Below are 27,730 nucleotides of genomic sequence, written 5' to 3' on the forward strand. Positions count from 1 at the left end.
TTTCATTAGTCATATCTTGCTCCCTTAGGATTTTATTTTCTGTGCTTTAGTTTTTAACCTCAGAGACATATTCATGTATTATTAAATCACTAACAACTGTTGTTTAAAAATCTTGGCTTCCTGAGCCCAGTTAATAATCCAGATGAGCAGTCTGTCTCCCTAGAGGAATTTTCCTATGTGCAAGCTGGTATGACCTCCACTCAAGCAGTTAGCACACATAATCATATTTTTGATGGGCTCTACTTGTACACACAATTTGAAAAGAATTTGTAGTGAGTTTTGTCTGGAAATTTGACTCATTACTTTTGCTTCTTTACTTTTAAATCACCCATTTATTAAGTAAATAATACATTTTTTTTTTTTGCCATGGGATACTCAAATTAATCAAACAACTATTAAGTTATGCCCTTGACATCCTTACAGATAGTATATAACTGCATTATTTGGCAGGAGGCAAAAGCACACGCATGTATTGTGAGCAACACTTCATATCTATGACCAGTTAAGCTAGGGAACAGTGGTTCTGCAGTTCTAGGCCTGTGTAATCACACATTTTGGAATGTTTGAATAAATTTCTGAACGAACTTCAGTGGCAATTAAATTTATGAGGTTTACAAAGCGTAGATGCTCCCTTTCTAAATATTGATAGCTGCTACATCCCAATCAGACCTTTAGCAGATTCCAGGAAGAAATGCAAACTAGTCCTTAAGTAAACAGTATTGATTGGTTGAAAATTTTTGCATTGAGAAATCTCTGGTCAAGTGTAAAATCCCAAGCCAGCCCAACTGGGTCTTTCCTTTTTAATTCCTCCCCTGTGGTTTGACAGATCTTGTAGGAAAAGTGCAGAAGAGTAATGGAGTCACTGACAACTTTATAACTTTTCTCAGCCATTCTGAGGTTCAAACAGGCCACCTCAGGCTGGAGTAAATGTCTACACATTGTAAAATCTTCCTGGCTTTGAGAACAAGGGGTAAATAACTAGATCAAGGAATTACAAATGAGCTTCAAGAGGTTCTAGGCAACTTGGGACCTTCATTCTATTGAAGAATTTTACATTATCTTAGAGAACTCCCTTTTATTGCTGTTAGCAACTGGGAAGCCTTTCTGCTGGCTTGATGCTTATTTAACTTGGAAGGCCAAAGCCATTTTGTCCTGTAGTAAGTGTTTAAATTAGGCATATAGTCTTCAGCATCTATTTCCAAAGGAAATCAAGGGAACAGCTATTTCCATATATTTCTGGCATGCTACAGTTATTTTTCTAATCCATGTGACTACAAATGGTGGCTTCCTACTTTTACTCAGCACTGACTGTCAAAGCATAAGGAAATACAAAGCTGATACCCAATAAATGAACTATCTTTTTTTTAATGCTCAGAGATAATTGAAATACAGAACAATATAATCACAGTCACTTCTGAACATGGAAAAACATGATGCTCTCTGGAACAAAGGTATCTTTTGTGCTCTGAGATAAAGCTGCTGAACTAACTAAATGTGCTTAAACAGGAACTGCTTGAAGACTGTAGCTTGAATGTCAGTTTTCAAATGAGGATATATTTTTAGATGCAGTTCATGAATTGCTAAACCCAGGATTTTCAAGTGGAAGTGCAGAGCTGTTGCTGCAACCGTATGCTAACAGTAATTGTGATTAAAACAGAACACGTAATGGCACAAACAGAGCAACTACATATATTTAGATTTCTTCCAAAACCTGTGTTGTGACAACAAGTGCACGTGTATTTCATCCCATGATGCAAAAAATAATTTATTATTTATGTTACAATTGCTTATATAACCTCCATCTCCAACCAGAACTCTACAGTCATCTGCTGATATATATTGTAAATGGCATACAGACAGAAAGGAGAGTACAAAGAGATGATAAAGTAATAATGGTCTGCATGCTTGGCTCCTGCTCATTAATAACCTAAGTGTGATAAGTATTCTTTGTGTGTCACAGAAAGGGAGAGCTTTAAGGAAGCATTTGAAGGGGCCTTAGGAAGTAAAAGATCCTTTTGAAGTGGAGAGAGCCAGCAGCAGAAGCAGGTGAACAGTGATGGTTCAACTTTTGAACTTTTGATTTGCTCCAACACAGTGTGAAAATACTGGAAAGTACTGGATAACGTTATAGGCAGTGAGAGGAGTTGGTATCATAATAACAAGAAGGACCTTAATGAATATAAAATGGGGAACCATAAGCCACAGGTGAAGACACTTAGCTTATGCTTACTGTCATGGGGAAGGATTATACACTGAGCAGTCCCATGATTTCTAGTAATAATCTAAATGTGCATAAATGTTTGCCTCTGCTGCAAGCAAGGTGAGGTTTGTAGAAGTACAAGAAGCAGGCAAACCCCTTCTTAGGGAGTTTTGACAAAGTCCTCAGGAGGATTTGGTAACTGAGTCACATGTAGTATGTAGCTTAAAAATCTTGGCTGAGCAGAAGTATGTGGATGGGTGATAATTCTGATGAGTATCAGTCTTCCATTACAAGTTGGGGTTATAACTTTCCATTTATTTTAACTTGCATGAAATTAATTCTAAAGTAAATCTTCTCACATCTGTTTTGTTTTAATATTGTTACACTCTGCAAGGAGACTGTGGTTTAGGGAGTTAATCAGAAGCAAAAATTGTAATGGGTAGAGGAGAAGAATCTATGTGGTTATTGAATCTCCACCATTGTTCTTCTCTCTAGAGACTTGCTACAAAGTGAAGTGAAAAAGAACCCCTTTCACTATCTTACTTTGAGCTTTAGGTTTGTCTCCCTTACCTTATTTGTTGTACCAGCAAGCAGACCAAATAAATCAATAGGGATAAATATGATATTGGTATCAAACAATCCATAGAATGGTTGAAGATGCCACCGAAGATACACTCTTTATTACATTTAATTCAAAAAACCATTCAAAATAAGAAATGCAGGTTTTCTGGGATAATAAATAAACTATGCTACTTTTGATTTGTTGATGCCTCTGAAAGTATTGGTCTGATTTAAACTACTTCTAGGTACTAGTGGTGTCCTGCTTTGCACTACTTGCATTGTGTGTTCTATTGTGTTATAGCAGAGACAATCTGCTAGAGAATTGTGAGGCAGGAATGAGCAGAAGCAGAACTTTTCCCAAAAAACTTCAGCTCATATCGTGGTTAGTTCAGGTATTGTTTTTTGCAATTACTCTCCAGACTTATGCCCAAATTTATAGTTTTCCCAAGCAACATCAGAAAAAGAAAATGATAACATGTTATCTAATTTTTGTCATTTTTTTTTTTTTTTTAATTTGTCAGAGATGGTAACATTAAATTTTGTTAATTCGCCTGCCACAAGAGAAAAAATTTCATGCTGTATCTTCCTTCTTCTGTCTTTCCTTTGTTAAAGTACTGCTCCTCTGAGAGAGACCCCAGTGAGTCTTTCAGTAAGTGAATGAGGATGCACTTTTCCTGAGCCTGAGTGTGTCAAGAATGACAGTGAAAGGTTGCTAGACAGTCTTAGGACATGTCTTCACTAAGATAAAATTCAAATTTAGGTCAGATTTTATTAGAAAAAAAGGCAAAATCATCCCTCAATATTTCTGTTTATCTATAGGTTGCTTTTGAGGGTACTTCAACCTCTTGAGAATGATGCTAGATCTACAGAAATCCTTAGGGCACTAGCACAGTTGGAATAACAGTCAGGAAGTGCGAGTCTCTTTAATGCTACTGCAGAAATCCATACTGAGAAAGTGCAGAGGGGTTTCTGATGAGGGTGAGGCATTTCTGCTTTCCCCCTCCTTGTTGAACTATTTACTGGGTTGTTAGCATGTGGAAATGATTCCAGCAGCAAACTGAAAACCTACAGATAGCTCTAAAACTATCTGAAATATGCAGAGGCTTTGTGATCCAAGAGGGATGGTTATGAGTCATGACTTCCATCTCCTGTATCACCCACAAGAAAGATCTCCCTTTTCTTTAGCTGCAGCTGTACTTTCCCACAGCTACCAGCATGACCCAGTCTTGCCTAGCACAGGGGTGATCACAGGTGAGAATGCTTGAACAGGAGGACACAGGAGACAACTACATGAGGTGCAAAACAGAAGATGGAAGGCTGCATTAAAAACGTGTCCAGGGTGTAGCTTGGTCTTAGTTTTCCATGCCAGCTTCAGAGGCACAAAGGTATTGTGTGCTTGTCTGGGTGGCAACAAGGCACACTTAGCAACCCTGATGCCATATTCACCATGGGTTTTGGCAATCAACATGATGTTGTTTTCCTAATAGTAATTATGTCTCTGAGAGGTATAAAATGCCTGTGTTAATTCCAGTGGAATATGAAGTTTGAAGTCTAAAATGAAACCTTAAAATTTCCACCATTATTAGTTATTACACTGTTAATAATTTTAGCAGAAACATCCAGCTATTTCAAGCTTGTTAGTGGAATCCTTTAAACAGTGTCACCAGGTTTTCTTCTGATCTGACTTGATATCTACAGTTTACTAAGAATTAAAAAAAAAAAAAGCTTGCATTGTGATGGAATAACATTCTGGAATCTCGTTTAGCAAATGGTCATTTCAAAGCATTTTTTCCCCCTCTCATGTTTCTATTAATTTTTAAATAATGCAGCTGTAGTTGAAAAATGAGTCTGGTACTCTCTTGGGCATGTTTACAATGGCAGTAAATGCTTTATGGTCACCTTCAGTTAACTCTGACAATAAAGACTATGTTCCATAATACCCATATATTAAGGCAAACATCCCCTTTTTTAATTTATTTTTTTTTTAAATGCAATTTCTGTTACTCCATGTTTCCCTACTTTGTCCATACTTCTAGAGGAATACTCCTTCAATATTCTGCTTGGAAGTTCCACAGGAACACAGTTTTATGCAGAATGTCACGTTTTTTCCGGTAACATATGGCTGTTAATTCCTCTGATTTCTCATACTTTTTAAGATGTACATTTCACTGCCACTCACCTTCTGATGGTTTGGACGGTAAGATTAGGTGCCACGTCCCTTGCCAGTTCATCTTTCCCTGGATTCTCTTTCCCCTCTCTTGGGTCAATCATGCTGAAGGTAGCTAAAATCTAGTTTTATCTAACATGTCAATGTCACTCTATTAACTTTCCTCTGTGGTATGCTGTTTCCATTACAGGAATTTAGGGACTTGGGGAGGGGATGAATATCCAGCTTTAGCCAGACAAATTTGGGGTTTCTTCCAAAGCTTCTCAGAGTCTTTGTTCATGCACTTCTTTTCTCCTCACATCAATATGTCATTTATCCATATCATGGTATGCTACATTAGCATCTGTAATTCACTGATTTTCCAGCAAAGCTGCTGAGGGGCTGTGCAATGCGAATGCCAGTCAGAGGAAACTATTTCCTTCGAAGCAATATACATACAAAAGTGGTGTGGATTGGAATTTTTTTTTTTCCTTAACAGTACCTGCTTGCAACCTGCCAACACATTGCATGCATAAAAATATTTGCCATCTGACACATCTCCTACAAGAAGTACCGTTTCTTGTGGAAATTTTCCTTGAGGAAAAAGTTCACTTTACATACATATATGTATATAAAATTTCCAGAATGATACACATCAGGTAAGAAGTGTAGGTTTTGTTTGTTTAGCGATGATGAGTGGGAAAATCTGTTTTTCTACTAAGTGCACAAATGTTAGAACAGTGAGCCTGTCCAGCTTCATTTTCAGCTGCTGCTCTAGAGGGAAATAAAAATGTGCTAAAAGGCAGGGGCTGGGTGGTGACTGGGCTATTAACTAACTTACTCTCTGTACAGTTAGAAGAGCTTCTTTCCTGTGGGTCATACATTGAGGCAGAAGCATATTTATTTCTGCTTACTGCCTCACTGAAAAAAAAAAAAAATCATAGAATCATAGAACAGCCTGGGTTAGAAGGGACCTTAAAAATGATCTTGTTCCAACCACACTGCTGTGAGCAGGGACACCTTTCACTCGACCAGGTTGCTCAGAGCTTGATTTGATCACAAACTTGCCAGAGTTTTAACTCAGAAATGGGACTTCATCTGTTTGTGCCACTACAAAGTGAGACTTTTTTCATGTCTATTATTTACCCATATACGTAGCTCCTAAACCCATATTGTGAAAATCAGGTCACAGTTAGACACCTCAATCTTCACATCCCTCTTTTTTGCCATCTGTAAGTTCCTGTGTTGATGACAATGCACTCGTTGCTAACATCCATGTGTCTGGCACCACAGTACTTTGTACACCCAGTCCTAAGGGGACACCTCACCAGCCTGTACTGCGACAGTCCATTGGTCTGTGCAGAATTCTCCTGAATTCTAGCATTTCAGGAGAGCTAGCAATGCTGTTTGTCATCCTCTCTGTCCCCATTGTGTGCACTGTTAAACAATTACGCCATGTATTGCAGTTTTTGCGTCTTTTTCAAGTTCTCAAAGGCAGGGTCTCTAACAGAGGCCTGTTTCATTCAGGGTTTTAGTCTAACCGGTCAGCACTGTGTCACAGGCACCTCTGAACAGCACAATAACCAACCCCACTGGTCCACAAAACAAAAGGGCCTCTGTGGCAACAAGCTGCCACAGAAGAGACACTACCATGGAGACTATTTGTGATCCTGTAAGAAATATCCATTGTATTTCACATCCCTTTGTTCTGAAAGCAGTAGGAAATATCTCACATCCATTCATCACGAGCCAATGAGTTATCCCAAGTTTAGAGTTTGGGAACAGGAAAAGTGTTAAAACTCAACAAAAAATAGTCTGCCTGGGATAAGGAAAGTAGAAAGGAAGTGAAACATATATCAGCTGAGCTGGAAGAGTACCCACAAGTACTTAAGCTTCAACTTGAGAATTAAAGTATGAAGAGAATAGAGTTACCTGCACTATCCAAATAATCATTAGTTTTGGAAAAAAGCACGTGGGTGCATGTATATATACATAGAAGAAGAACTGAAGAGAAAAAAGGGAGAGATTAAAGCTGACTTCTTGTGGGTAATACAATAACTTTTAATTTGATTATAGGTATTTGCATTTTTTTTATACATCCATGAACCCTGTTTCAGTTTTCCTGAGTTGCACTGCCTGATTTCTATTCTTTCACATCTGAAAGAATATTTTGTGGGTAGGTGCACTACAGGGGATACAATTTGGAGGTTGCAGACCAGGCATGTTTTTGCTGTGATCAAACATTTTTTGCATGTGTGCAAGACCCACGTGTTCATCCAGCACCGTAGGGCCAAATGACATTCCAGGAGCAGCTGCCCAGCCAGTACATCCATGCTCAGTGTATGTTCCCCACAGGGAAAGTTGAAGCTCCTATCTCAAATTTCTGCCTGAAAAAAAAATCCGGGGGAATCTTACTTGGAAATATTTTGTAACCCATTTTGCGCATTATTTACCCCAAGATAAGAATACAAAAGTTCTGTGAATTCACTCAAACCCAGGCTAAAAATCTGATGGTAAAAACTTGGGGTTTTTACTTTATATTCTTTGTGGATATGCAGGAAGAATTTTGGTAGAAGTTTGTGCATTCCTGATGTTAATCAGATTTAGTTTTGTTTTTTTCTCTGACTTTCGGGTATTTTTAATTTTAGCTAACAGTCTTTGAAAGTTCCAAGTGAACACCTCTCAGTTAGTAAATGATCTTAAAGTTATTTTTGGAACATGTAAAAATGCCAGACTGGTTCACTAATCTTTTGATGAGATAAAATTACTTCTGAAGGATAAAATTAGCATTCTGGAAATTTTCCAACAATTATATTTTTTCAGCCCTACCATATATATTATACAGTGTATTTTAAAAGAATCAGTACTCTGAAATATACATTACTTAGCATCTTCTGCAAACTATATTTTGATTAAAATTTTATTGTGATAATTTTTTTTTTTAAATCTCTCATTATTTATGAAGAATGATCCATATCGAATAATCTTGTTATTACAAGAAATAAAATATTCATGCAACAGGCATCCTGGTTTTGGCTAGGATATAGATAATTTTCTTCCTGGAAGCTGGTTCAGTGCTGCATTTTGGATTTAGTATGAGAATAGTGTTGGTAATATGCTGATGTTTTAGTTGTGGCTCAGCAGTGCTTACCCTGATCAAGGACTTTCAGTGTCTCATGCTCTGCCAGTGAGGAGGGACACAAGAAGCCAGGAGAGAGCATGGCTGGGACAGCTGACCTGAACTGGCCAAAGGGATATTCCACACTACAGAACATCAGGCCCAGTGTATGAACTGGGGGAAGCTGGCCTGGAGGCACAGATCACTGCTCAGGGCTGGGCTGGGCTTCGGTCAGTGGGTGGTGAACAACTGTGTTGTGCATCACTTGTCTTTTTGGAGGTTTATTCCTCTCTTATTCCCCTCTCTCTCTCTCTTTTTTTTTTTTTCTTTTTGTTAACCCCATTTTTCTTACTATGAATATTATTATGGTTGTTATTCCTTATAGTGTCCTACTTTATTTCAATTATTAAACTATTCTTGTTTCAACCTATGGGTTTTAACTTTTTCTGATTTTCTTCCCTATCCCTCTGTGGTAGGGAAAGTGAATGAGAACCTGTGAGGGGGTTAGTTGTTGGCTGGGATTAAACTATGACACAGAATTAAAGAAAAAATTGTTTAAAATAATTCAAATTTGAAATTTAGATTTCAAAATCAGGAGGGAGGGGACTAATGGGTTGAAAGCACACTGATCCCATCACTTAGAGTTCAATAAACAGAAATGAACCTGAGCCGTCTGTATTTTCTGAAAAACTGGAAATAAAGTATAGGAGAAGGGGATCAGTTTTTCAGGGATGACAGGTTATAAAAACCTGCTTTGTGCTGTGCTATTCAGCATATTCATAAATGATCTGGAAAAGAGATGAGTAGTCAGGTGGCAAAGCCTGATGAGACTGTCAAATTACTTAGTTTAATAAAGATGAGATGACCTTGATTATCTGCAGGAAATTTTATGGGAGTGACCAAGCAATAAAATGGCAGTGGAGTTCAGTGTAGATAAATGCAAAGTGCTGCACAAGAGGAAAAGGGCCCTTCAGGTATGAAATGGCAGGATCTGACCTGGCCATTACTTCTCAGGAAAGAGAATCCTAGAGTTAAGAAAATGGTTCTATAGGAACATCAGCCTGATATCACCAGATGAAGAAAATAAAAAATACTAGTAAGTGATAAGAAATCAGCCGAGAACAAAACAAATAATATATTTTTGCTGCTACAAAAAAATCCATATTTTGCTTGCATGTTCTGATAGGTAAAGAATCATAGAAATATTGGTTGAGAGGGACCTCTGCAGGTCACCTGGCCCAAACTTTCCCTTGAAGCAGGACTACTGCCAACACTAGATCAGATCAGCTGTGGCTTTGTTTATCTGAGTGTTGGAAACCACCAAGCATGGCGATTCCACAATCTGCCTGGGTAATTTGTTCCAGTGTTGCATGTTCCTTTTGGTGAAGAAATTTTTCCCCATGACCAGTTTGAACCTCCCTAGCTGTAGTTGTAGCTCAACACAGCTGCCCAATGCAAGTAGCTGTTGCTCCTTGTTTTCTACTTGCCACTGGCTGCATCTTCCTTCAGATGCTTTTCTGGTCCCTGAACTTCAGCAATAGGATGGGAAACAGGAACGTTTTTGAGCACAGCTAAATTAAATAGAATTCTTCAGTGTGGGAGGAGTTACAGAGTATATGATAGAGAACTAGTGAGCACCAAATGAAGATGACAGTAGCCAGGTTGAAAAGACACTAAAAGAGGCAAGATTTTGCACGATATATGTTTGACCTGGAGAACTTGTTAGCAGAGCAAGTTGTAGATGCTACGGATCCATAGAGGTTAAAGGGAAGATGGGAAAGTACCTGGCAGAGAAATCCAGTGAAGGTTACTAAGGTTTATACAAACTTCACCTGCCTCATAAAATCTCTGAGTCTGAAATACTGTGAAATGGCAGTGAAAGTGCTGGAGGGAACTACTGCCTTCAGCAATGCATGTTGGTCTCAATAGCCCTTGGGCTCATCCAGTGTGGAAGCTCTTATGTTCAATAAATGGTGAAACTTAACTACTTTACTTACATTTCTGTCTTAGCTTGTTAATTACATTGGTAATTCCTCAGCTCATTTTCTTCACCACATGAATTATTATTATATTATTACTATTTTGCTTTGTTTTTGAGTGCACAAACAACGACAAAACCAGGACTGTAAACGAAATCTACATTTTTAAGAAATAAGCCTCAGTCTTCAAAATGAAACTGCAGTTTGATGGCCAAAGCCTTACTTCCGACCTGTTTACAAATTTGGTTCCACTAAGTTTTTGAAGTTAAAACTTTTAAGGGAAGAATATGGCTATAATTAAAACAACAAAGCAGCACTCTGGAGATCTTTTTTTTAGTCTAACTCTGATCTCCAGCAATGCCACAAATTTCCTGCTGGTTTTGGCCAATCAGTGAGCCTTCATTTAGTATGAAGTGAGTTTACATCAGATGAGCTCAATGGAAATGCTCGGGTTAAGCACTTGCAGAACTGCTTAGTTTAGAAAGAGGGTAGTTTTCACCTTGCGCATCTGCGTGGCAGTAGAAAGCCTCTTGTAGTGCCTAGAGGTGATCCAAGGGGGAAAGACCACCACACAAAGCGTTCTGCCTTGGGAGGGGAGACCACAGGGACACCGAGGGAAAGAAGGAAGGCAAAGAGGAGCAGAGTGATGAGGAAAGGAGGAAGGTGCTTCTCACCTGGCCTCTGAGGTCAGAAGAGCGGGGATGGTGCAGAGGAGGGGGGCAGGGAGGGTCCCTGAGGAGCGAGGCGCTCCAGAGGAGCGGGGCTGGGAGACAGGGGTGAGGGCAGCGGGGAGCGGGCAGGCCACGGGCCGTGGGAACGCCGTTCCCCGCTCCTCGCCTTCCCCAGGAGCGCTCCGGCGGGGCAGGGGAGCGGCCTCCCCGCCGCCGCCACCCGCGCAGGTGGAGCGCTGCGAACGGGGAACCCTCCCGTCCCTCGGGACCGGGTCCCGCCGCCTCCCCGCTCGTCCCCGCCTCGCCACCGCGGCCCGGCAGCCTCTGCCGGCCCGTCCCTGTGCGGGTCACCCCGGCCCCGTGCCCAGAGGAAGCCGCAGCCGGGGCGATGCGCCTCCCCGCCCCGCAGCAGAGCCCCTTCTTCCCTTCCCACCCGAGGAGACACCGAGATCTGTCTGCGCTCCCCTCGGCCCTCCCCCTCGGCTTCCTCCCTCTCGCCTTCTTTTTATTTTTTTCTTTTTTATTTTTTTTTTTTTTCCTTTTTCCATCCCCTCCCCCGCCTGGGAAGACCTGGCCGCTCCCCCCGCCCCGTCCTCAGTAGCCGCGGGCGCTGGGCGGCGGACGAGCGGCGCGGAGCGGGGAGCCGGGAGCCTGAGCCCCGGGGCTGCGGCCGCCCTCCCCTCCGTCCCTCCTGCGGGCTGCCAGGTATGACCGAGACCCTTCCCAGCGGCGGCCTCTGGGGGAGAGGCAGCCCCCAGAGCCCTGGGGGGGCAGGAGCGGAGCTGGGGATGGGGGCTGAGGGCGGCTGCCCGGTGCCGGGACCGGGCAGTGCGAGGTAACCAGCGTCCCTAAGGTGATCGATTTTTAGCGATGTCATTCTTCCTGCGCGGGTCGTTTTTAAAAAGTGATGGGGCTGAGCGATGTCAGTACCTTGAGCTTGGCAGCTGAGATGTTTTGTATAAAGTTCCTGCCTCTTTAGCCTGATGGATATATTTTTGAAAGGACTAAAAGGCCACGCGTTTATCTGTTTCTTGTTTTTCGTGTTTAAAGCCGGTCTCACAAAACGGCGTAAAGGGACTGAGGCAAGGGGTTATTTACTGGGTTTTCGGGGGTTTGTCTCTGTGCTGAGCCTTCTGCGGGGAGCAGGCAAAGAGCCCCCTTCACCCTTCAAAACAAACTCCTTTAATTCTGATTCATCCCCTCAATATTAGCGCTACCATCTCCGCGCTCCTCTGCAATTGACACTAATTTCATCCAGATTCCTCGCTGCTGGAAGCAGATTTATCTTGGAATAGCAAAAATAAAAGAGCCGTGCCAAGGTATTTAACTTGCAGGCTTTGTAGAGGGGGGAAACTCCTTTGGATCAGGCGCGGAAAAGCAGAGCCTCCTGCGGAAAGCAGGACCAGGGGATGCCCAAGGAGAGATCAGGGCTTGCTCCCCAGATCCTCCTCTTCTTCCAGGATAGCCCTGGGCTTTAAAGACGCGAGCAAACAGGAGCTGCCGGCAGCAGCGGAGAGGGCAGAGGCGAGGCGGCCATCCCGGCAAAGCCCTCCCGTCCCCGCCCTTCCTCCGGCCGGCTCCCGGTCTGTGCCCACCCGCAGCCGTGCCGGGGCCGCCTCCCGGCTGGCAGGGCTGGAGCCCCGGAGCCGCTCAGCAGCAGAACAGCGGCCTGGGCGCCGCCTCCTTCCCCTGCGCCTCCGGGAGAGGGTCCCGGGCGGGGAGGGGCGGGCGCGGGGCCGGCGCTGCGGGAGCGCCGCCCCGCGGCAGCGCCGGGAACCGCACCGCACCGGGACAGCGCCGCCGGCTCGCCGTCCTGTGCGCTCCCCGCCTGCGGGAGCTCCCAAATGAGCTGTCACCCCTGCCCTGCAAAAACAGTTCTTCCTATGAGTGCTGGAGCTGCCCGAATTTTTATAAGAGCCAGGAGCCGCAGAGGGGTTTTTCCCGCAAGTCAGGGAGGAGGACAGCATCCATACACCGCTGTACAGAGTGAGCGCACCTGGAGGAGGGAAGGGGGAGCAGTGGCGGATAAGATTGGGGCAATGGTTCCTTCCAGGGAATGTGAGATATCAAAAATTTGTCTCTGTTTTTCTCTGTAAATTTTAACTTTCAGGTTATTTCAAGAATAAGGCCAAAAGCAGTTAAAGGATTTGGTTACTCTAGCAGCCTCTGTTATTTCATGGCCTGGAATTTGTATTTAAAATTGTGTAAGCTTAGTTTGAAATGTGTTGACTTTCCTACAAGAAGAAGGAAATCGCAGGGTAGAGGCTGCACTGAACAGACCAAGATAAAACACTGGAAGTGTCCAGGAAGCTGGACTGAATTTTTCTTCTGTCTGAGCTACACTGATAGGTAAATTTCTTCTGTGATAGCCTGAAGAGAAAACTATTCTAGTTCTGCTTGACTATAAACCTTTTCCTGAGCATCTGACATGCATTCGGCTCGAGTAAAGTAGATTATAATGACAAAATTTTTGAAGGATATCCCAAAAAATTAGGTACTTTTTGTCCTGTGGATGTAGAAAGGTTTAATGTTGGAAGCAAGAAATGAGAAGAACTAAAAATAGTTTTACTTGTATGGATATGCCTGGTAGCTGGAATGATACCAAAGTTATCAGCCAAGTTTGGAAACTGGAGGAAGAATTTCAACGTTTTCATATAGCTGGGGATCTTTCTTTCTGGTTTCCATCTTGTCATCTCTCAAGCAATTTGTCATACTTTAAAGAGCTGACTCAAGAATTCCAATTACTGTAAGCCAGCCCGAAATCTGTATGGGAAAGGAGCAAAGGAAAGGAGAGGACAGAGCATCTTTGGGGTGTGGCAGAAGAGTGGAGAATGAGTTTTTTTGTTGAGGGTTTTTTTTTCTTGCAATCAGCTTGAAGCCTTTTCAGGACATTTCCTCCTTCCCCTGGAGGCTGTATTCTCTCTCCCTTTCTCCCACTCTGCAAAGTTATCTTTGCACCCACATACACATTTACATCCTCATCATCTGGTGAGAGGAGCCCTGAGTTTCCCTTTTACCAGCAGCTTGCACTGGGCTATGGCAACTGCTGACATTGCCTGTGCTTGGAGCTGGCCTCCTCTAAACAGTAGAGATGGGGTTAGTAAACAGATTTTAAATGCACGGCTGGAAATGACAAAGCTGCCTAGCAGGACCACTGCTCTGGTCTGTAATGAGAATTACCATGTTTATCAAGTTCCTTGATTTTCTTCCAGTTATCCTGAAGTGTAGTTAGTTCATTCCCAGTGACAAGTGGTTCATTATAAATGAAGAAAATCTTGGCTTCCAAGACTGCCTTTGTAAGTAGTGAGCACTTGAGTATCATGTTTCAAATGGAAGGCTCCAAGGCATCTAATGAAAGTTCTGTGCTTTGACTGTTTTGTTGTTTTTTTTTTCTTTCTGAAGAGTGGCAGAAGGGAGCCATAGTACTCCACCCATTTGCTTGCAGATAGTCTCTCTATAAAGCAGGGAGAAAGAAATGGGCTTCTTTTTTAACCTAGTTATGAGATCATCTGGGAAGACAGCGGAATGATATCAACCTAGACTTTCTGTGTGAACAAACAGTTAATAGCTGAACTTTCCTTATGGCTTGCAAAGTTCAGCTACAGAGGAATATCAAATATCCAGACCCTGAGGAAAAGCTGAGAAAGGGAGGAGTATTCTAGGGAAAAATAGAAAAATCATTCTCAAGCCTGACATTAGAACTGTCTTGTTCAGCAGCTGTATTAGGGCAAAGCAAATTTAAACCAGCTTTTCTACATTATTAGCACATTATTTATCCTCAAACCATGCTAGTTTGTGACAGGTTGGAAATAAAGACAAGGAGATACTTCCTCATACAACATGCAGTTAAGCTGTGGAACTCCTGGATGCAGAACATCATGGCTACAAAATTCTATATGTATTCAAGGGAAGACTGTCAAACTGTGGAAGAGAAATTAACTAAGGTTTCCTTAAACTACAGAAATTTCTTCTGCTCTAAAGTTCATCAGGTACAACTGGTTGTAAGTTAAGAAACTGTGAGGGAGCAGAGGCATACATGGTTGCCCTGTTCCTATCCCTATCCTCCACCCTAGGCAACCACATTTAGTGTCAGAATCAGGATTTTAGGACAAGCAGGCCTTTGGTCAGGTTAGGAAGGTATTTTTATATTCTCATCATAGTAGTTTTTTTTTATTTTGGCACCTTCTAACTTACCCACAGATATGTAAAATAGTAACTCCTCCTCAGATTTAGTGCTAATTGAGCAAAAATGAAACCAATACTTTGAAGGTAACTTTTTATATCAAAGTTAATGTTTAAATGTGCACATTTCTGCTATACCAATAAGCTAGACTGGTGCTAACAATTGGTGTTCCTCTACAAAATCTTGTTCCTGGAGTGATTTTCCAGCTCTGCTTTCAAAACTTTCAGATATCTTTTCAAATGACCACATACATCTCACAGTTCAGATCTGTGAGTCACTGTAACCTCCAGATGTCTTGAGAAAGTCCACACGTCTTCTCCAAAACCCAAGTTAGCTACTTGAAAGCCAGGAGCAGTTTCCTTTTATTGTAAAATGTAGTGTATATATATATATATATATATATATATATATGTGTATATATATATATCCTAGTAAGTTGACTCCAGCTCAAAGTTGGTGTTCTATTCTGGCAAAGGTGAACAGTGTCAAAACTGTGATAAAACAAATCCACCCTCTGAACTTGGCATCAGAAGCAACAAGCTGAGGTTGAACTGTAGTGCATACTCAACTAAAAAATGATAAATATTACTTATTATAGACAACATATATGTCTATAAGCATCTATAGGATAAAGATGACTCAAAAATCATAGGAGTCACTGGTCCATTTTACAGCTTTGAAAGCAACATTCCCACTTTTTTTCCATATGCCCCTACTTTTCATGCTAGATCCTCAGCTAGCCTGTAGCCAGGCTGTTTCACTGGAGAGCACCACTTCTATTATTCTAAACTAAAATGAAGGAAAGTGGTTATGTTTGCCCTGGCCTACACTGTCATTGCAATGTAAACCAGAGAGCTTAACCACATACAAATCCTTGAATTGCTTGGCTTTTAAAGTTTAATCATAGACCCTTTATTTTTTCACTGCTGAGGTTTCCATGTAATTGGAATGAAGGATGTTGGAACTGAGCACAGGTTTCCCAGTGGCAGCTGCCAGTAGTTGGATAATGCCATTGGCATCAGTGCTGCCAAAAGAGAAAAATGGTCTTTTCAGTAATGTTTTGAGTTCAGAATCAAGAGTTCTGGGTTCAGTTTCTGGCTCTGCCTCAGACTTCTAACAATGTTACATTTTTCTGCATGTTTCACAACTACTGATGGGAATAATACTGCTTTTTGTCTTTCCCGTTTAAAGTATTAGCTCTTGGTGTGGTGCATCACCCCATCTAGGTGGGGTGTTCCACGTGTGACCATAAGGCACAGACAGCACAGTTCCTACAGCCTTCATGGGATGCTGAAAAAAGCATGTGATGAGTAACCTGACTTGTCCTTCATACTTGGCCGAGCTTTGCTGCATGTATATATAACCAGGAGATTCCTCTACACCAGCAACATTCTCCTTTCCTCATTTGTGTGTCTATCCTAGAAGACCTCGGTTCCCTGGGATAGCAGTTAGCAAAGTGCCATTTTTCATGCAGGCAGATTCATAGTTCTCAGCTGGTGGGTAATGGAGAACCACTGGTAGCTTTCAAGGCTTTTAATCTTAAGTCTGCTAAAACCACATTTTGGCCATTACATGAAAGAGCACAGTTGGTCACGTTTCCCAAGGGTTCCTAAGTCTCATGAGTGTAGTCTGTCTATCCATCTCTACTTGGATCCCAGCTCTTGAATGCATTGAGGGTTTTCAATCATGTTCTACCTTCAACTATATAGCTATAGAAAAGAGAAGCAGAAATGCAATATTTAACTGCACTCTTTTGGAATAAATAAAACCAGGATGCTCTACCAAGTGGAATGACTCAGACTGCTGTCCATTGAGGGAAAAACAGGTAAAACTCAACTGGTTTCATCTTCCAGTAGGTAGCTCAGCATGGATGCTGGCTGAATTATCTGCATCCATCTTGCTAGAAACAATTGGAAGAGTCAGAGGCAATATGGGGAATATCTGAGGCATTTCTATTTTTGAGCAGATGGTAGAATTCTGTTCTGCTGATGTCAGCTCTAAAATGGCATGATTATACTTAGAAGATATTAAGATAACTGTGTATATTTCCAAAGTGTATTTTCAAATCTCTCTTTCTTGTTTTAGAAAAAAATAAAATAAAATGGAGCACATGTTACTGCTGTTCATATTTTTCATACCTATATTGGGTCTCAGTAATGGAACAGAAACTGAACAAGATTTTACTTGGCATTTAAAGAAGATTCCCCAGATTGTGAGAGAAAGAACATTCTCCCTTGACAGCCCTAAATTTGAAGCAAAAGCCAAATTAGAGCTGAACAGCGTATGTGGAATTGAATGTCAAAGAAAATTGCCAGTGCCAAGCTTGTCTGACTTGAAAAGCCTCTTATCCTATGAGACTGTTTTTGAAAATGGCACACGGACCCTGACTGAAGTGAATGTCCTGGGAGCAGCGCTTGACCCAGCTGCGAACACAACCACACGAAGGCCGCTGAGAAAGAAGAGGCAGATATATGGAACAGACAGTAGGTTCAGCATCTATGACAAGAGGTTTATGACCAACTTTCCGTTCAACACAGCTGTGAAGATCTCCACGGGCTGCAGTGGCATTCTGGTTTCCCCCAAGCACGTGCTAACAGCAGCCCACTGTCTGCACAACGGCAAGGATTATGTTAAGGGCAGCAAAAGGCTGAGGGTGGGCCTGATGAAGACAAAATCCAGAGGCAGCGGCAGGAAACGCAAAGGCGCTAAAAGAAGTAGGAGAGAAATTTCTGCGGCCAAAGAGGATCCCAAAGCTGCCACAGAATTAAGGCGACAATCCAAAGGTGATGAGAGAAAGCAGAGGAGATCTGGGAGGAGGCAAGGGACCTCAGATGGCACACCCTCCTTCCAGTGGACACGGGTGAAGAGTACGCACATCCCGAAAGGCTGGTTTAAGGGTGTCTCTGGGGATATTGCCCTGGATTATGATTATGCTGTTCTTGAGCTTAAGCGTCCCCACAAAAGGAAATACATGGAGCTGGGAATCAGCCCAACAATCAAAATGATGCCTGGGAGCATGATCCACTTCTCAGGTTTTGACAATGATCGGTCTGGGCAGCTGGTCTATAGATTTTGTAGCATTTCTGATGAGTCCAATGATCTGTTTTATCAGTACTGTGATGCTGAGCCTGGCTCCACAGGATCTGGCATCTATCTCCGTCTGAAGGAGCCGAACAAAAAGAAGTGGAAACGCAAGATCATCGCTGTTTACTCAGGCCATCAGTGGGTGGACATCAATGGTGAACAGCAGGATTACAATGTAGCAGTACGAATTACTCCTCTCAAATATGCCCAGATTTGCTTCTGGATACATGGGAATGATGAGAATTGCACACAAGGCTGAAGAGAGCCGAGCCTCACTAGCTTAGCACCCTTACCGCCGTAGAGTGAAAGACAACAGAGACTGGAAGAACATCACTCCACACCAGAATGTTTTTGAACTCTGAGCTTGCAAGTAGTGCTATGGTGACTTAAGGAATACTGAATTGCTAGGGGAGGGGTAGAATTGTCAGACAAAATATTTCTAATTGTAATCGACCTAGATACGCACTTAAAATCCCAAACTATATTTATGTTTGCAGTTGTGATAAATCCAACTCATTAATGAGAAAAAAACATGGCTGCACCTATTTGTAATATTTTTTTCCAGGGGAAGGGTTGAAACATCTCAAACTGGTGTTATTAAACAATATCTATTTTTTTTCCAATGGAATTGCTTTTCTCAGGGTTCTGTTCCACTTCCTCAAATGCAAGTTGTGCATATAGCATGTCACTGTATGTGCAGAATGATCCAGAGAACTGCATGAGAACAAGACATTATTCTGGCATTCTCTAAAGACCACAGGTCCATGTTGAGAAGCAGCACTATAGCTAATGATTGATAGTTTGGAGAACTGCCTCTTCTGGTTGCTGCAGGAACACTCCCATGGAAATTCCAAATTTATGTAGCTGGGGGTTACACCTTAAAGACAAATTCACTTCATTGCTCAGTGAAAACAGCAAAAAAATATATTAATGAACAAAGTTTCCATGTTTGGAAGAAGACACATCTGGACATCGCTTAATGCCTTTTAACATTCTTTGAGAAGCTATAGAAATCTTAAACACACGTCTTTGCCTTCCAATTAATATTTGGAGAGCTGTAGGTTTAGTTTCTAGTCAAATGTTTAGCTTTACCATTGGGGGAAGTCACTGACTCCTGAAGTGGCTACTTGACAATCATTTGGAGCTTCACAGATGATTTATTTTTTGGGTGCTATACATTTCTTCAGTTTTTATAAATTACTTTTATATTAGTTCAGTTTCATAGACAGGATAGTATGTATTAGACTGGGAGTTGGAAATCAATATTTTAGTTTGGCTTTACAGTTTTGCAAAGTGTGTGGTTTTAATCATGTTATATTCAGACTCCACCTCAACATGATTCACAAGTTTAACTAAAAATTTCTCCCAACTAAATTACAGCACCTTCTGAATGGTAGAACTATCCTGTGCATTATAAAAGGTATCTTGTTAGATAGCAGCAGTAGTTAGCAAATAATTTGGTTCAGTATGTTTGCAGAACCATGTATTTAATGAAGACACAAACTGAGCTTGACTTTTACACATCTTTAAACACAAACCACCTTCTTAAAAACTGTTGTTGATTGCTATGTAAGTCTATATATTTTATTTTATGTCAAGATTTTGAAGTACACAGAATTGTTATGGTGCTATGTTAATCTAATAACATAAAAAGATACTGTGCCTTTCTGATCATATCCTTTGGGTTTCAATACTTTCAGAGTATTCACCACCGTAATATTTAATTATTTTTTTCTACCATAAATTTATGCTGACCAAAATGCATTTTCTTCCTGTGCAGGAGAAAAAAATATAACAAGATTTTAAAATATTATTTGTTTGTTGGAATCTTTAAATCATGCTTGTAATATCTTCTGGTGAAATAAGATGATTTTAACTGATTTTTTTGGTAGATGGCTGAAAGTATATAACCTGACACACTGAATGTGCAGGCAGCTCTGTCCTACTATTGCCAAAGCATAAAAATTTAAGACTTGCTTCCATATCATAACCCTAACAATATTTAATTAATTGGAAGAGATCTCACTTTAAAGGAAACTATTTCTTTTAATGTCAACTTTTCCAGGGAACGCTCAACTTTTCTTCCTTTATTATGTTTTGTTTTTATTTTGTGTGATTGTTTGCAGAAAACTAATAATAATTTTTGAAGTTTAGAAATAAATCTCTAAGACTTTAGGGTCAATTATTTTTTATTGTTGTTAACATCTCTATTAACACATGTGGCTTTGCTGACAGTAATTTTAAATCACCTCAGTCCGGTATTTAATGCTCTCGCTCTATGCAAGAGATTTATAGTATTCTTTAGTCAGGTCTGTAATGTTTTTCTTAAATGCCTTTTTCCATAGTTACTGTGACAATTAAGGTGCTACATCATTAATCTAATACAAGACAACCCAGGTCCATAGATTTTTTTACAATTATTGTCATTGTTGATTTGGGTCCAAAACTGGTCAAGATAAGGGGGCTTAGTAAATACCTTATTATTTTGAGTCTTATTTAGGTGTGCACCTCAGAAGAAGAAATAAAATCTATTTCTTTATCCCTTTGGGAATTGGGAGCAAGGTAAGAATAAAAAATGTTTGATGTCAGCTTCCAAATTGTCTTGTTATAATAATCATCTGTTGTAAATATCTCAGCCGCTACCTGAAGTTCCCGTACCAGGGTGATAAAAACTCTTTCTTTTCAGAGAATTAATACTAGATGCTCAGTGCTTCATTTGGTGGTACTAAGAGATTAAAAAGGTTGGCCAGAGCAACATAAATATTAATTTAAAACAAATAAACCAACCTCTGTGTCTCAGTGCCCATGCACAAACACATGCAAATATACGGGCTTGGAGAACACGTTGTTTTGATTGAGTTTTGGTGTTGTCAGCATCTTCAGGCCAGGGAATGCAGGTAGAAGAAGACAGAGACAAAATGTTTCTCCTGTTGTCTCAGCATGCTAGGCAACATTTTGGTTTTCCACTTGGCCTAATAGAGAAAAAAATGCTTTATGTAGGCAATTGTGACTACCTACTACAGGTACTTCAGGAACAGTTCATAAATCAAGTTCTTGCACACAATCCCAGGAATTTAATGTCCTGCATAGAGCTCTCGGTACTCACCACTGCAAATGGGACAAGAATTTCTGAGCCATCTCAGATTTTCTTAAAAACCTGCAGTTACACAAGAATTTCTGAGCCATCTCAGATTTTCTCAAAAACCTGCAGTTACTATCTGCTTACCAATAGAAAATACGAGGAAGAAAACATGATCTCAGTAGATCAGATCTTGCTGTTGTCTAGGACACCAGCAGCAAGGCTGGGTTTCCAGCCCTTGTGATGTTTCCCTAAAGGATTTTTCCTCTCTCAGGTACCAGGCTGTACATCATTTCTTTCCATCACTACTAATTATTTTCCATAAAAGTTGGTATAGTAGATTGTTTTATTTAACTGTATTCCTGGCTTTTGGAAAAAACAACCTCAGCCAAATCTCTTTTCTCCTAGAGGGCTACTGGAATAAAGTAAATCATATAAAGTCTTATAAAGTCAACAAGTGAGTTTTTTTCAGGGCCAAAGATAAACCTCATATGCAAGCCATTAACATGCCCAGACTAGCTTCTGCAAGGTGTCTGTGCATGTCTTTAATCTGAGGCTCTGGGACACACCATGGAAATCAAGGGGGATATCTGCAATGTGAAAAATTAAGTCTAAGTTTGTATCAACTTAACAAAAAAAGGCCAAAATATTATAATAGGAAAGTGATTTCTGTTACATGAAGTATAGAGTACCCAATGCTTTAATAATTGCTTAAAGAATTCCTTGACTCCTTAAGATTTACCATCTTAATTTTTCAGATTTATGTGTCTATATGGAGTATGAATCAGCACGAATATGGCTTAAATAAAAAAAAAATAATTCGTCCACATGTGGAGGAGAGAAGCAGATGGGGAGTTCTTTCTATTCTGCTGATAAGGAATGACCTAGCAGCAAACAGCAAATAAAACAGAAAGAAAAAACAAGTAGATGGTATGTAAGACCAGGAAGATGGAGATAGTATGCAAGGGATAAAGAAAGTGTGTGAAGTAACAGATGAAATGGCTGCAAGGTAGCAGAGGCAACTTTTGTGAGACAGAGTAGGCAGATGGGAGACACTTAATAGTATGAATTAAGATGTGAAATTCACAAGTTTCATGAACAATTTTTCACTGTTAAAGATAATCCTTTTCTTCCCAGCCAACAGCAACAAGGAAAGGGCTGTGAGAGGACTCAGGCTGTGGCAGGGACTGCTACCAGGCAGGGGTTTTGACCCTGATCTATAGTCCTTGCCTGAATTTGTAGGGATTGTGCTTCTGTTCATTCAGGGTCCTTGGAAAACAGCAGATCTGTGTTCTGACCAAAAGACTTGGTAGTGTCAACCTCCCAGTACACTGGATCACTAAGAGTGTAGTGAGTAAGGGGAGTTTCTCAAACCTGACCTTTGCTGGGATTCCTGTAAAGGCTCTTCTCCACTGGAAAAAAAAAAAAAATCAAACAAAAAATCTCAGACTTAAGGCATTTAAATGTTGGCTCCATTTTTTGCATGTATCTAGAAATTCTAGGCAATACATTTTTTTTCAGGTGTCTTCTGTTTGTGTTTGGCACCCATAGAAATTTAATCAACTGCTTCTAATTTTAAAGCACAGATTATTGCAGATAGTTCCATCTACAAATTCCTGGATTAAAGAATGAATGGGAAAAAAAAAAAAAAAGAATGTTATTAAATTGAAAGCTTAAAATTTCACTCTAATCTCAATGGATTTAGAAGTATATTTGGGTCCCCTTTGCACCAGCCTTTTGCTCTGAGTGTTAGAGCATCTAGGTTAAAAAAAAAACTCCAGAAGAAGCTTTGAGGATTCTTTCATGTTCTTAGCTTTTTTAAGACTGACAGAAAACTGTATATTTTTAAATGGGCAAAATGACAAGCCATTTGAGAAAATAAATGCAAACCTTTGCTCTGATATTATATGATGCACTTATTATGTCAATAAATATTTTCTGCTGTTTTTCTTTTCCTCTGTCATTATGCAGTTTGTTAGCTATGGTTGTGTTACACAAGCTTCATTCTCTAAGTGCCTGTAATGATTTATCAGTGAATCATCTGGGACATGGTCTTACAAGATATTAATGTCTTTTCAAACTTGTTCTGGGAAAGAAATCTCCCTGTCTTCAAGATAATTACTCCATGAGCAAATTTGATGAGTAAAAAATTTAGCTCAGCAAGGAAATGACTCACAGCCTATGCCAGAAGTTATTAATTCTAAAATAAGTAATTAGTTCTGTTTATGCTATTTGCTATAGTTACACTTTCTGCCTTGGAGAGCTCTTGAACTAGGCCAAATTATAAGTATGAAAAATATTATAATCTTAGTTTTTAGAATTATCTTAACTCTGTGCCCTTGAAACTGGTGCGGATTTTATCTCTTGAGGGTAAAAGGAAAGTTTTTTGGCTAGGTCAAGAGCTGCTGGAAATATTTAATGGAAAGTTAAGAAATCATTACAGCTGTGATTAACAGTGTGTCTATTACAAGCAATATTTACCAGGGGTCTGGCTAGGGCTTATCCACCAGCTCTTATATGGGTCATCACATGGGGGAAAAGTAAATACCACAGGGAAATAAAAAGGATTGAAAGCTTTTTGACCTGTAAAAAAGTCCTTTTGGGGCCAGTAACAGGATCTAAGTGTTTGCATTGCTGAAATCTACTTTTTGCAATGATCTGGGAGAATGTCCTGGTGCCTGAGAAATGTTTCTCAGTCTCCATACAGGGAGCACAAACAGAGACCCAGAGGTGACAGCTGTGTCCTCTGCAGACCATTCCCAAGCCACTGGTACGGATGTGGTTTCTTTGGTGGAGGATATATTCCAACACATGTTGTGGATTGCACACTCCCATGGGTCTTGGGGGGCTTGAACTGGAATCTTATCCAAATGTCTACTCAGCCCTAAAATGTTCCCATACAACCCAGATCCTTGTGCAGGTATTTTTCCAGTTGGAACTCCCATTTCCCGTAGTATTTAATAGATGTTCAAAAGGCCTTCCCCAAATATCAGACACACAAAACCTCCAAAGTGGCACCTTATGCTGTTTATTATGCAGCTATTCCTGACGAATCATTCATTCCTTCTGCTTCAAATACGTCTTTAGATCTTGATAATGGCTAATTCTTCAGTTGTTATTGCTAAGAAAAGGAATCAGATGTACTGGAAAAGCCACACAAATATTTACTTGGGGTTCTTGGTAATTATGTACATACCATACTTTTTGCAGTTGCTACGGCTCTACTGCTTTTCCATGTGAAAGAGTTTGAAAACTTTGGATGAAACCATATTGGGCTGGTTTTCAGACAAATTACTCAGCTGCCCTTTGGCTGCAGTTGTATCATTCTCCCACTCCTCCCCTCCAGTTTAATTTCCAAATTTATGGATGAAATGTTGTTTAAAGCTTTGCTTAATCTAGGATGAAAGCAGCCAGGAGACAGCACACAGCAGTGGACCCTCTCTGTATCTTTCTCTGGACATTTTGAAGCAGGGAGAAGAAGAGGACAAGAGAAGGCAAAGGTGGAGCCCATGAACAACAGCAAAAAAGCTCAGTGCCTTACTGAGTGGAAGAAAATGTGATTTCTATTTTTTCCTACTGTCAAAGGCAACACTATTTCATGTATTTACAATTAGTTTGTGTTTTCTTGAATGATTCATCAGCTAAATATTTTTGGCTCCGTACAGGAATGAACCAAATGGTAGTGGGGATAGAACATGGCCTTGAACAACAGCAGGGGCTTCCCCTCCTCAAAACACACACACTGAAACAGAATGCTAAACTACCCCAAAGGGAATTACTAGTAATAATAAGAGGGGGAAAAGTCACCTCTAAGAAAAACACCAATGGGACATTTGGGAAAAAAGTATATGCATAAAGGCAATGGAGACTTTATAGGTACGTGTGGCATATGGTTTTTTCTGCCATGGTTGTCTGTGCAGGACACTGATGCATTCCAGAACTGTGGTGAGTTACATGGTCAAAGAAAACCCCTCTGCTGGTTGTTTATCCCACCACCACCCCTACAACACAGACCTACTGTGCTACCAAACCCTCGCTGCTTGTTGTGAGTTTGAGCTCAGACCTGGCCTTCATAAATGGTGGATGTGACCAGAGGCTTCCAAGGATGTGGCCACTGACATTTTAGGTTTTATACATTTTCCTCTGCATCTACTAGGAGGATGTATGAAGCCATTTTTAGTAACAGTGGTTTGAAACAAAGCTCTTGTGAACAAATGCTGCATCACATTCTCCTCTCATTTACAACACTTGGTCTTGAAGGGAAATTTGACCCATCACATAGTATATATATTTACTTGTAGAAAGTTATACACTAGCCGTTTGTGACCTCTAAATTTCTTTCAGAAAGAAATAAAAGGGAAGCCAATACTCAAAAGGGAAAGCAGCTTCGTCAGTGTTCAATTTACTGCTCAATTTACTTCCTTGCTTGCCAATTAACCTGGTACAACAGGGATCTGTGATCCAATAATGCTGCTCATTCGATTGCTGTGCGTGCATCCTTCAGTTCTTGAAACTGATTTTCCTTACCAGTTCACACTAGATAAAATCAGGCATCTGTGTGAAAACAGTGTTCACAAGTTTAAAAAAAACCCACAAAAACAGCTGCCATTAATTGCATTTCATTATTTCATATCAGCTTCCAACTCCATTTAATTCTTTCCTGCCTATCTTGGATTCTTTCTGAGACAGAATTCCATGTTTAATTTTTTTTTAACTGTGCTCATTTTGGATTGTCACCTCATTTTCTACTCTAACACCAAACACCTAAAATTAAAATAAATGAAATAATGCCCAAGCATTGCTGTGTAACAAGGAGCTTGGGTTACTGTTTAAGAGAAGCCACTTCAATTTGCTATTAAAGTAACAGCTGCAAGCAGAGAATGAAAGGCAAAATCACTGAAAGCAAACCAGTGTTCATAGCTCTAAGACAACACATCAAATCTGGAGCTAGCCCTGGGAAATGCTTTTGTAAGCCTTGAATCAACGTAAACACAGGCTGCCAGCTGAAGGAACAATCTTGTGACATCCTTACAAAACAGCTCTGGGAAGCCCTGACAGCTCCTCCTGCCACAGATGCTGATGGAGAGAGAAGCCACGGGCTCTGGACCCCAGCAGCAATCACAGGGTTTAATCTCTTAGGCACATCCTACTCTCCAGAGGAAACTCTATAAATTTCACAGCAAAAATAGCAATGATTTGAGGCTATTAATCAAGTTATACTAACTGGGCTGCAAATGGCTCCGATCACAAGATCCACTGTAATGACAGTTTCCAATAAAAGGCAAATGATCCCTGACAGGGAGATCTGCCTGTGTGGGATCCACATCTGCTCAACACCTGCAGAAATCTGGCAGAAGCTTTGCCAGTAGCTGGCTGTGGGTGATGTTTATTACGCCAGTTATTTGAGCCTACTGCTAAGGTAGTGTCTTGTTGCAGCAGCACAGCCTTCTAGGGCTAATCCAAGGACAAAGCCTGGAAAAGGGCAGTTACAGATGTTTCAGATGGGTCTTGCAGCATTTCTTTGCATACCATTTGTGGAAGAGAACATCACAACTCTACAGAAAGGGCAGAATCTTCATACTCCACTATGTACAATGCACCTGCCTTCCCTCCCCTTCTCCCCAGCACAATTAAACAGCACAAATTAAAAGCACTGAAAGTACTGGAAAGAACTTAGGAAATGCCATGCTTCATCATATCCCTATTCCAAGCCCTTTCTTTAACACTCAAGGTGGAGCCAGGGCTGTAAGCACAGCCTGCTTGCCAAAGCCAGGCTGGCCCTCCTGTGCTCATCCCTTGCCACAGCTGTCAGAGCCCACAGACAGAGCCAAAATTACACAGCCCTGGGACAGAGGGGTGCAACCACACACTTTTCAAGGCCACAATGTAATTTTCTTTTTTAATTTGGCAAACACTAGGTTCCCAGGTAAGTATTTTTAGACACATAAGAACTCAAATTTCTAGATCCAGAAGCCAGCTCCCTCTTCGTAATTTGAAAGCAAAATTTTTGTAAATTTTTAGGCTCGTCTGGTAGCATCACTGTGGAACCAGCTCCTGGTAGAAACATGATAAAGATAGAGCTCAGAGATACAAGACTAGTGGGAAACAAAGATACCTATGGAGCAGATAATAGCTAAAATAATTGCTAAAATAAAATAACCGCCATTCTTAAAATGATTTGACAGGATTTTTTTTTCTACTACCTATTGACTCCGTGCATGGAGAAAAATTGGTTTGTTTTATTTTGTTTTGTTTTTATTCTAGTGAGATTCCAATATTGTTTCTTAGCAGAGAGCTTTTAAGGCAGCTCCACCAATTACATTATTAGGATTTCAGCAGATACTGTTACATGCCCTGGGGCAATCCAAAGTCAGTAGGGATGGTGATGGTTGATGGTGATCAACCTACTGATGAGACTGGATTTTGGGAAAAAAAAAAACAAATCCAAAACCAAAACAAACAAAAAACATTCCAGATATTATGGCCATTATTACCCACAAAACTTTGTATGAGAGGAGAGCAGTTTGGACTTGTGTCCTGCCTCTCACTACTGTTCCTTCCATATTCACAGCTGGGGTGGTTTGAAATAGCTTGGTTTTTGGTGAGGATACTTCTTTTCCTTGCACAGGTTTCTTTCCCTTGCTACCTGTGTCACATACACATGCCATGAATGAGTGTAACTAGCAAGGGAGAGAAACCTGTGCTCTCA

General features: G+C 40.7%; 1 protein-coding gene across 2 annotated transcripts; it reads left to right on the top strand.

Annotated features, from left to right (window-relative positions):
- Positions 1-11,015: 11,015 nt before the first annotated feature.
- Positions 11,016-22,967, top strand: PRSS35 (serine protease 35). Of its 2 annotated transcripts, none has more exons than XM_086876446.1 (2): positions 11,016-11,380; positions 16,944-22,967. In XM_086876446.1, exon 2 carries the CDS (start codon positions 16,960-16,962, stop codon positions 18,199-18,201), a length of 1,242 nt encoding a protein of 413 aa, XP_086732572.1. In that variant the 5' UTR covers positions 11,016-11,380; positions 16,944-16,959; the 3' UTR covers positions 18,202-22,967. The 2 variants fall into 2 exon arrangements, with proteins under 2 accessions (XP_086732572.1, XP_086732573.1); XM_086876447.1 differs by lacking the exon at positions 11,016-11,380 and adding an exon at positions 12,444-12,661.
- The last annotated feature ends 4,763 nt before the right edge of the window (positions 22,968-27,730 follow it).

Source organism: Cyanistes caeruleus, chromosome 2 (genome assembly GCF_971803275.1).
Source record: "Cyanistes caeruleus chromosome 2, bCyaCae1.hap1.1, whole genome shotgun sequence".
Classification (NCBI taxonomy): Eukaryota; Metazoa; Chordata; class Aves; order Passeriformes; family Paridae; genus Cyanistes; species Cyanistes caeruleus.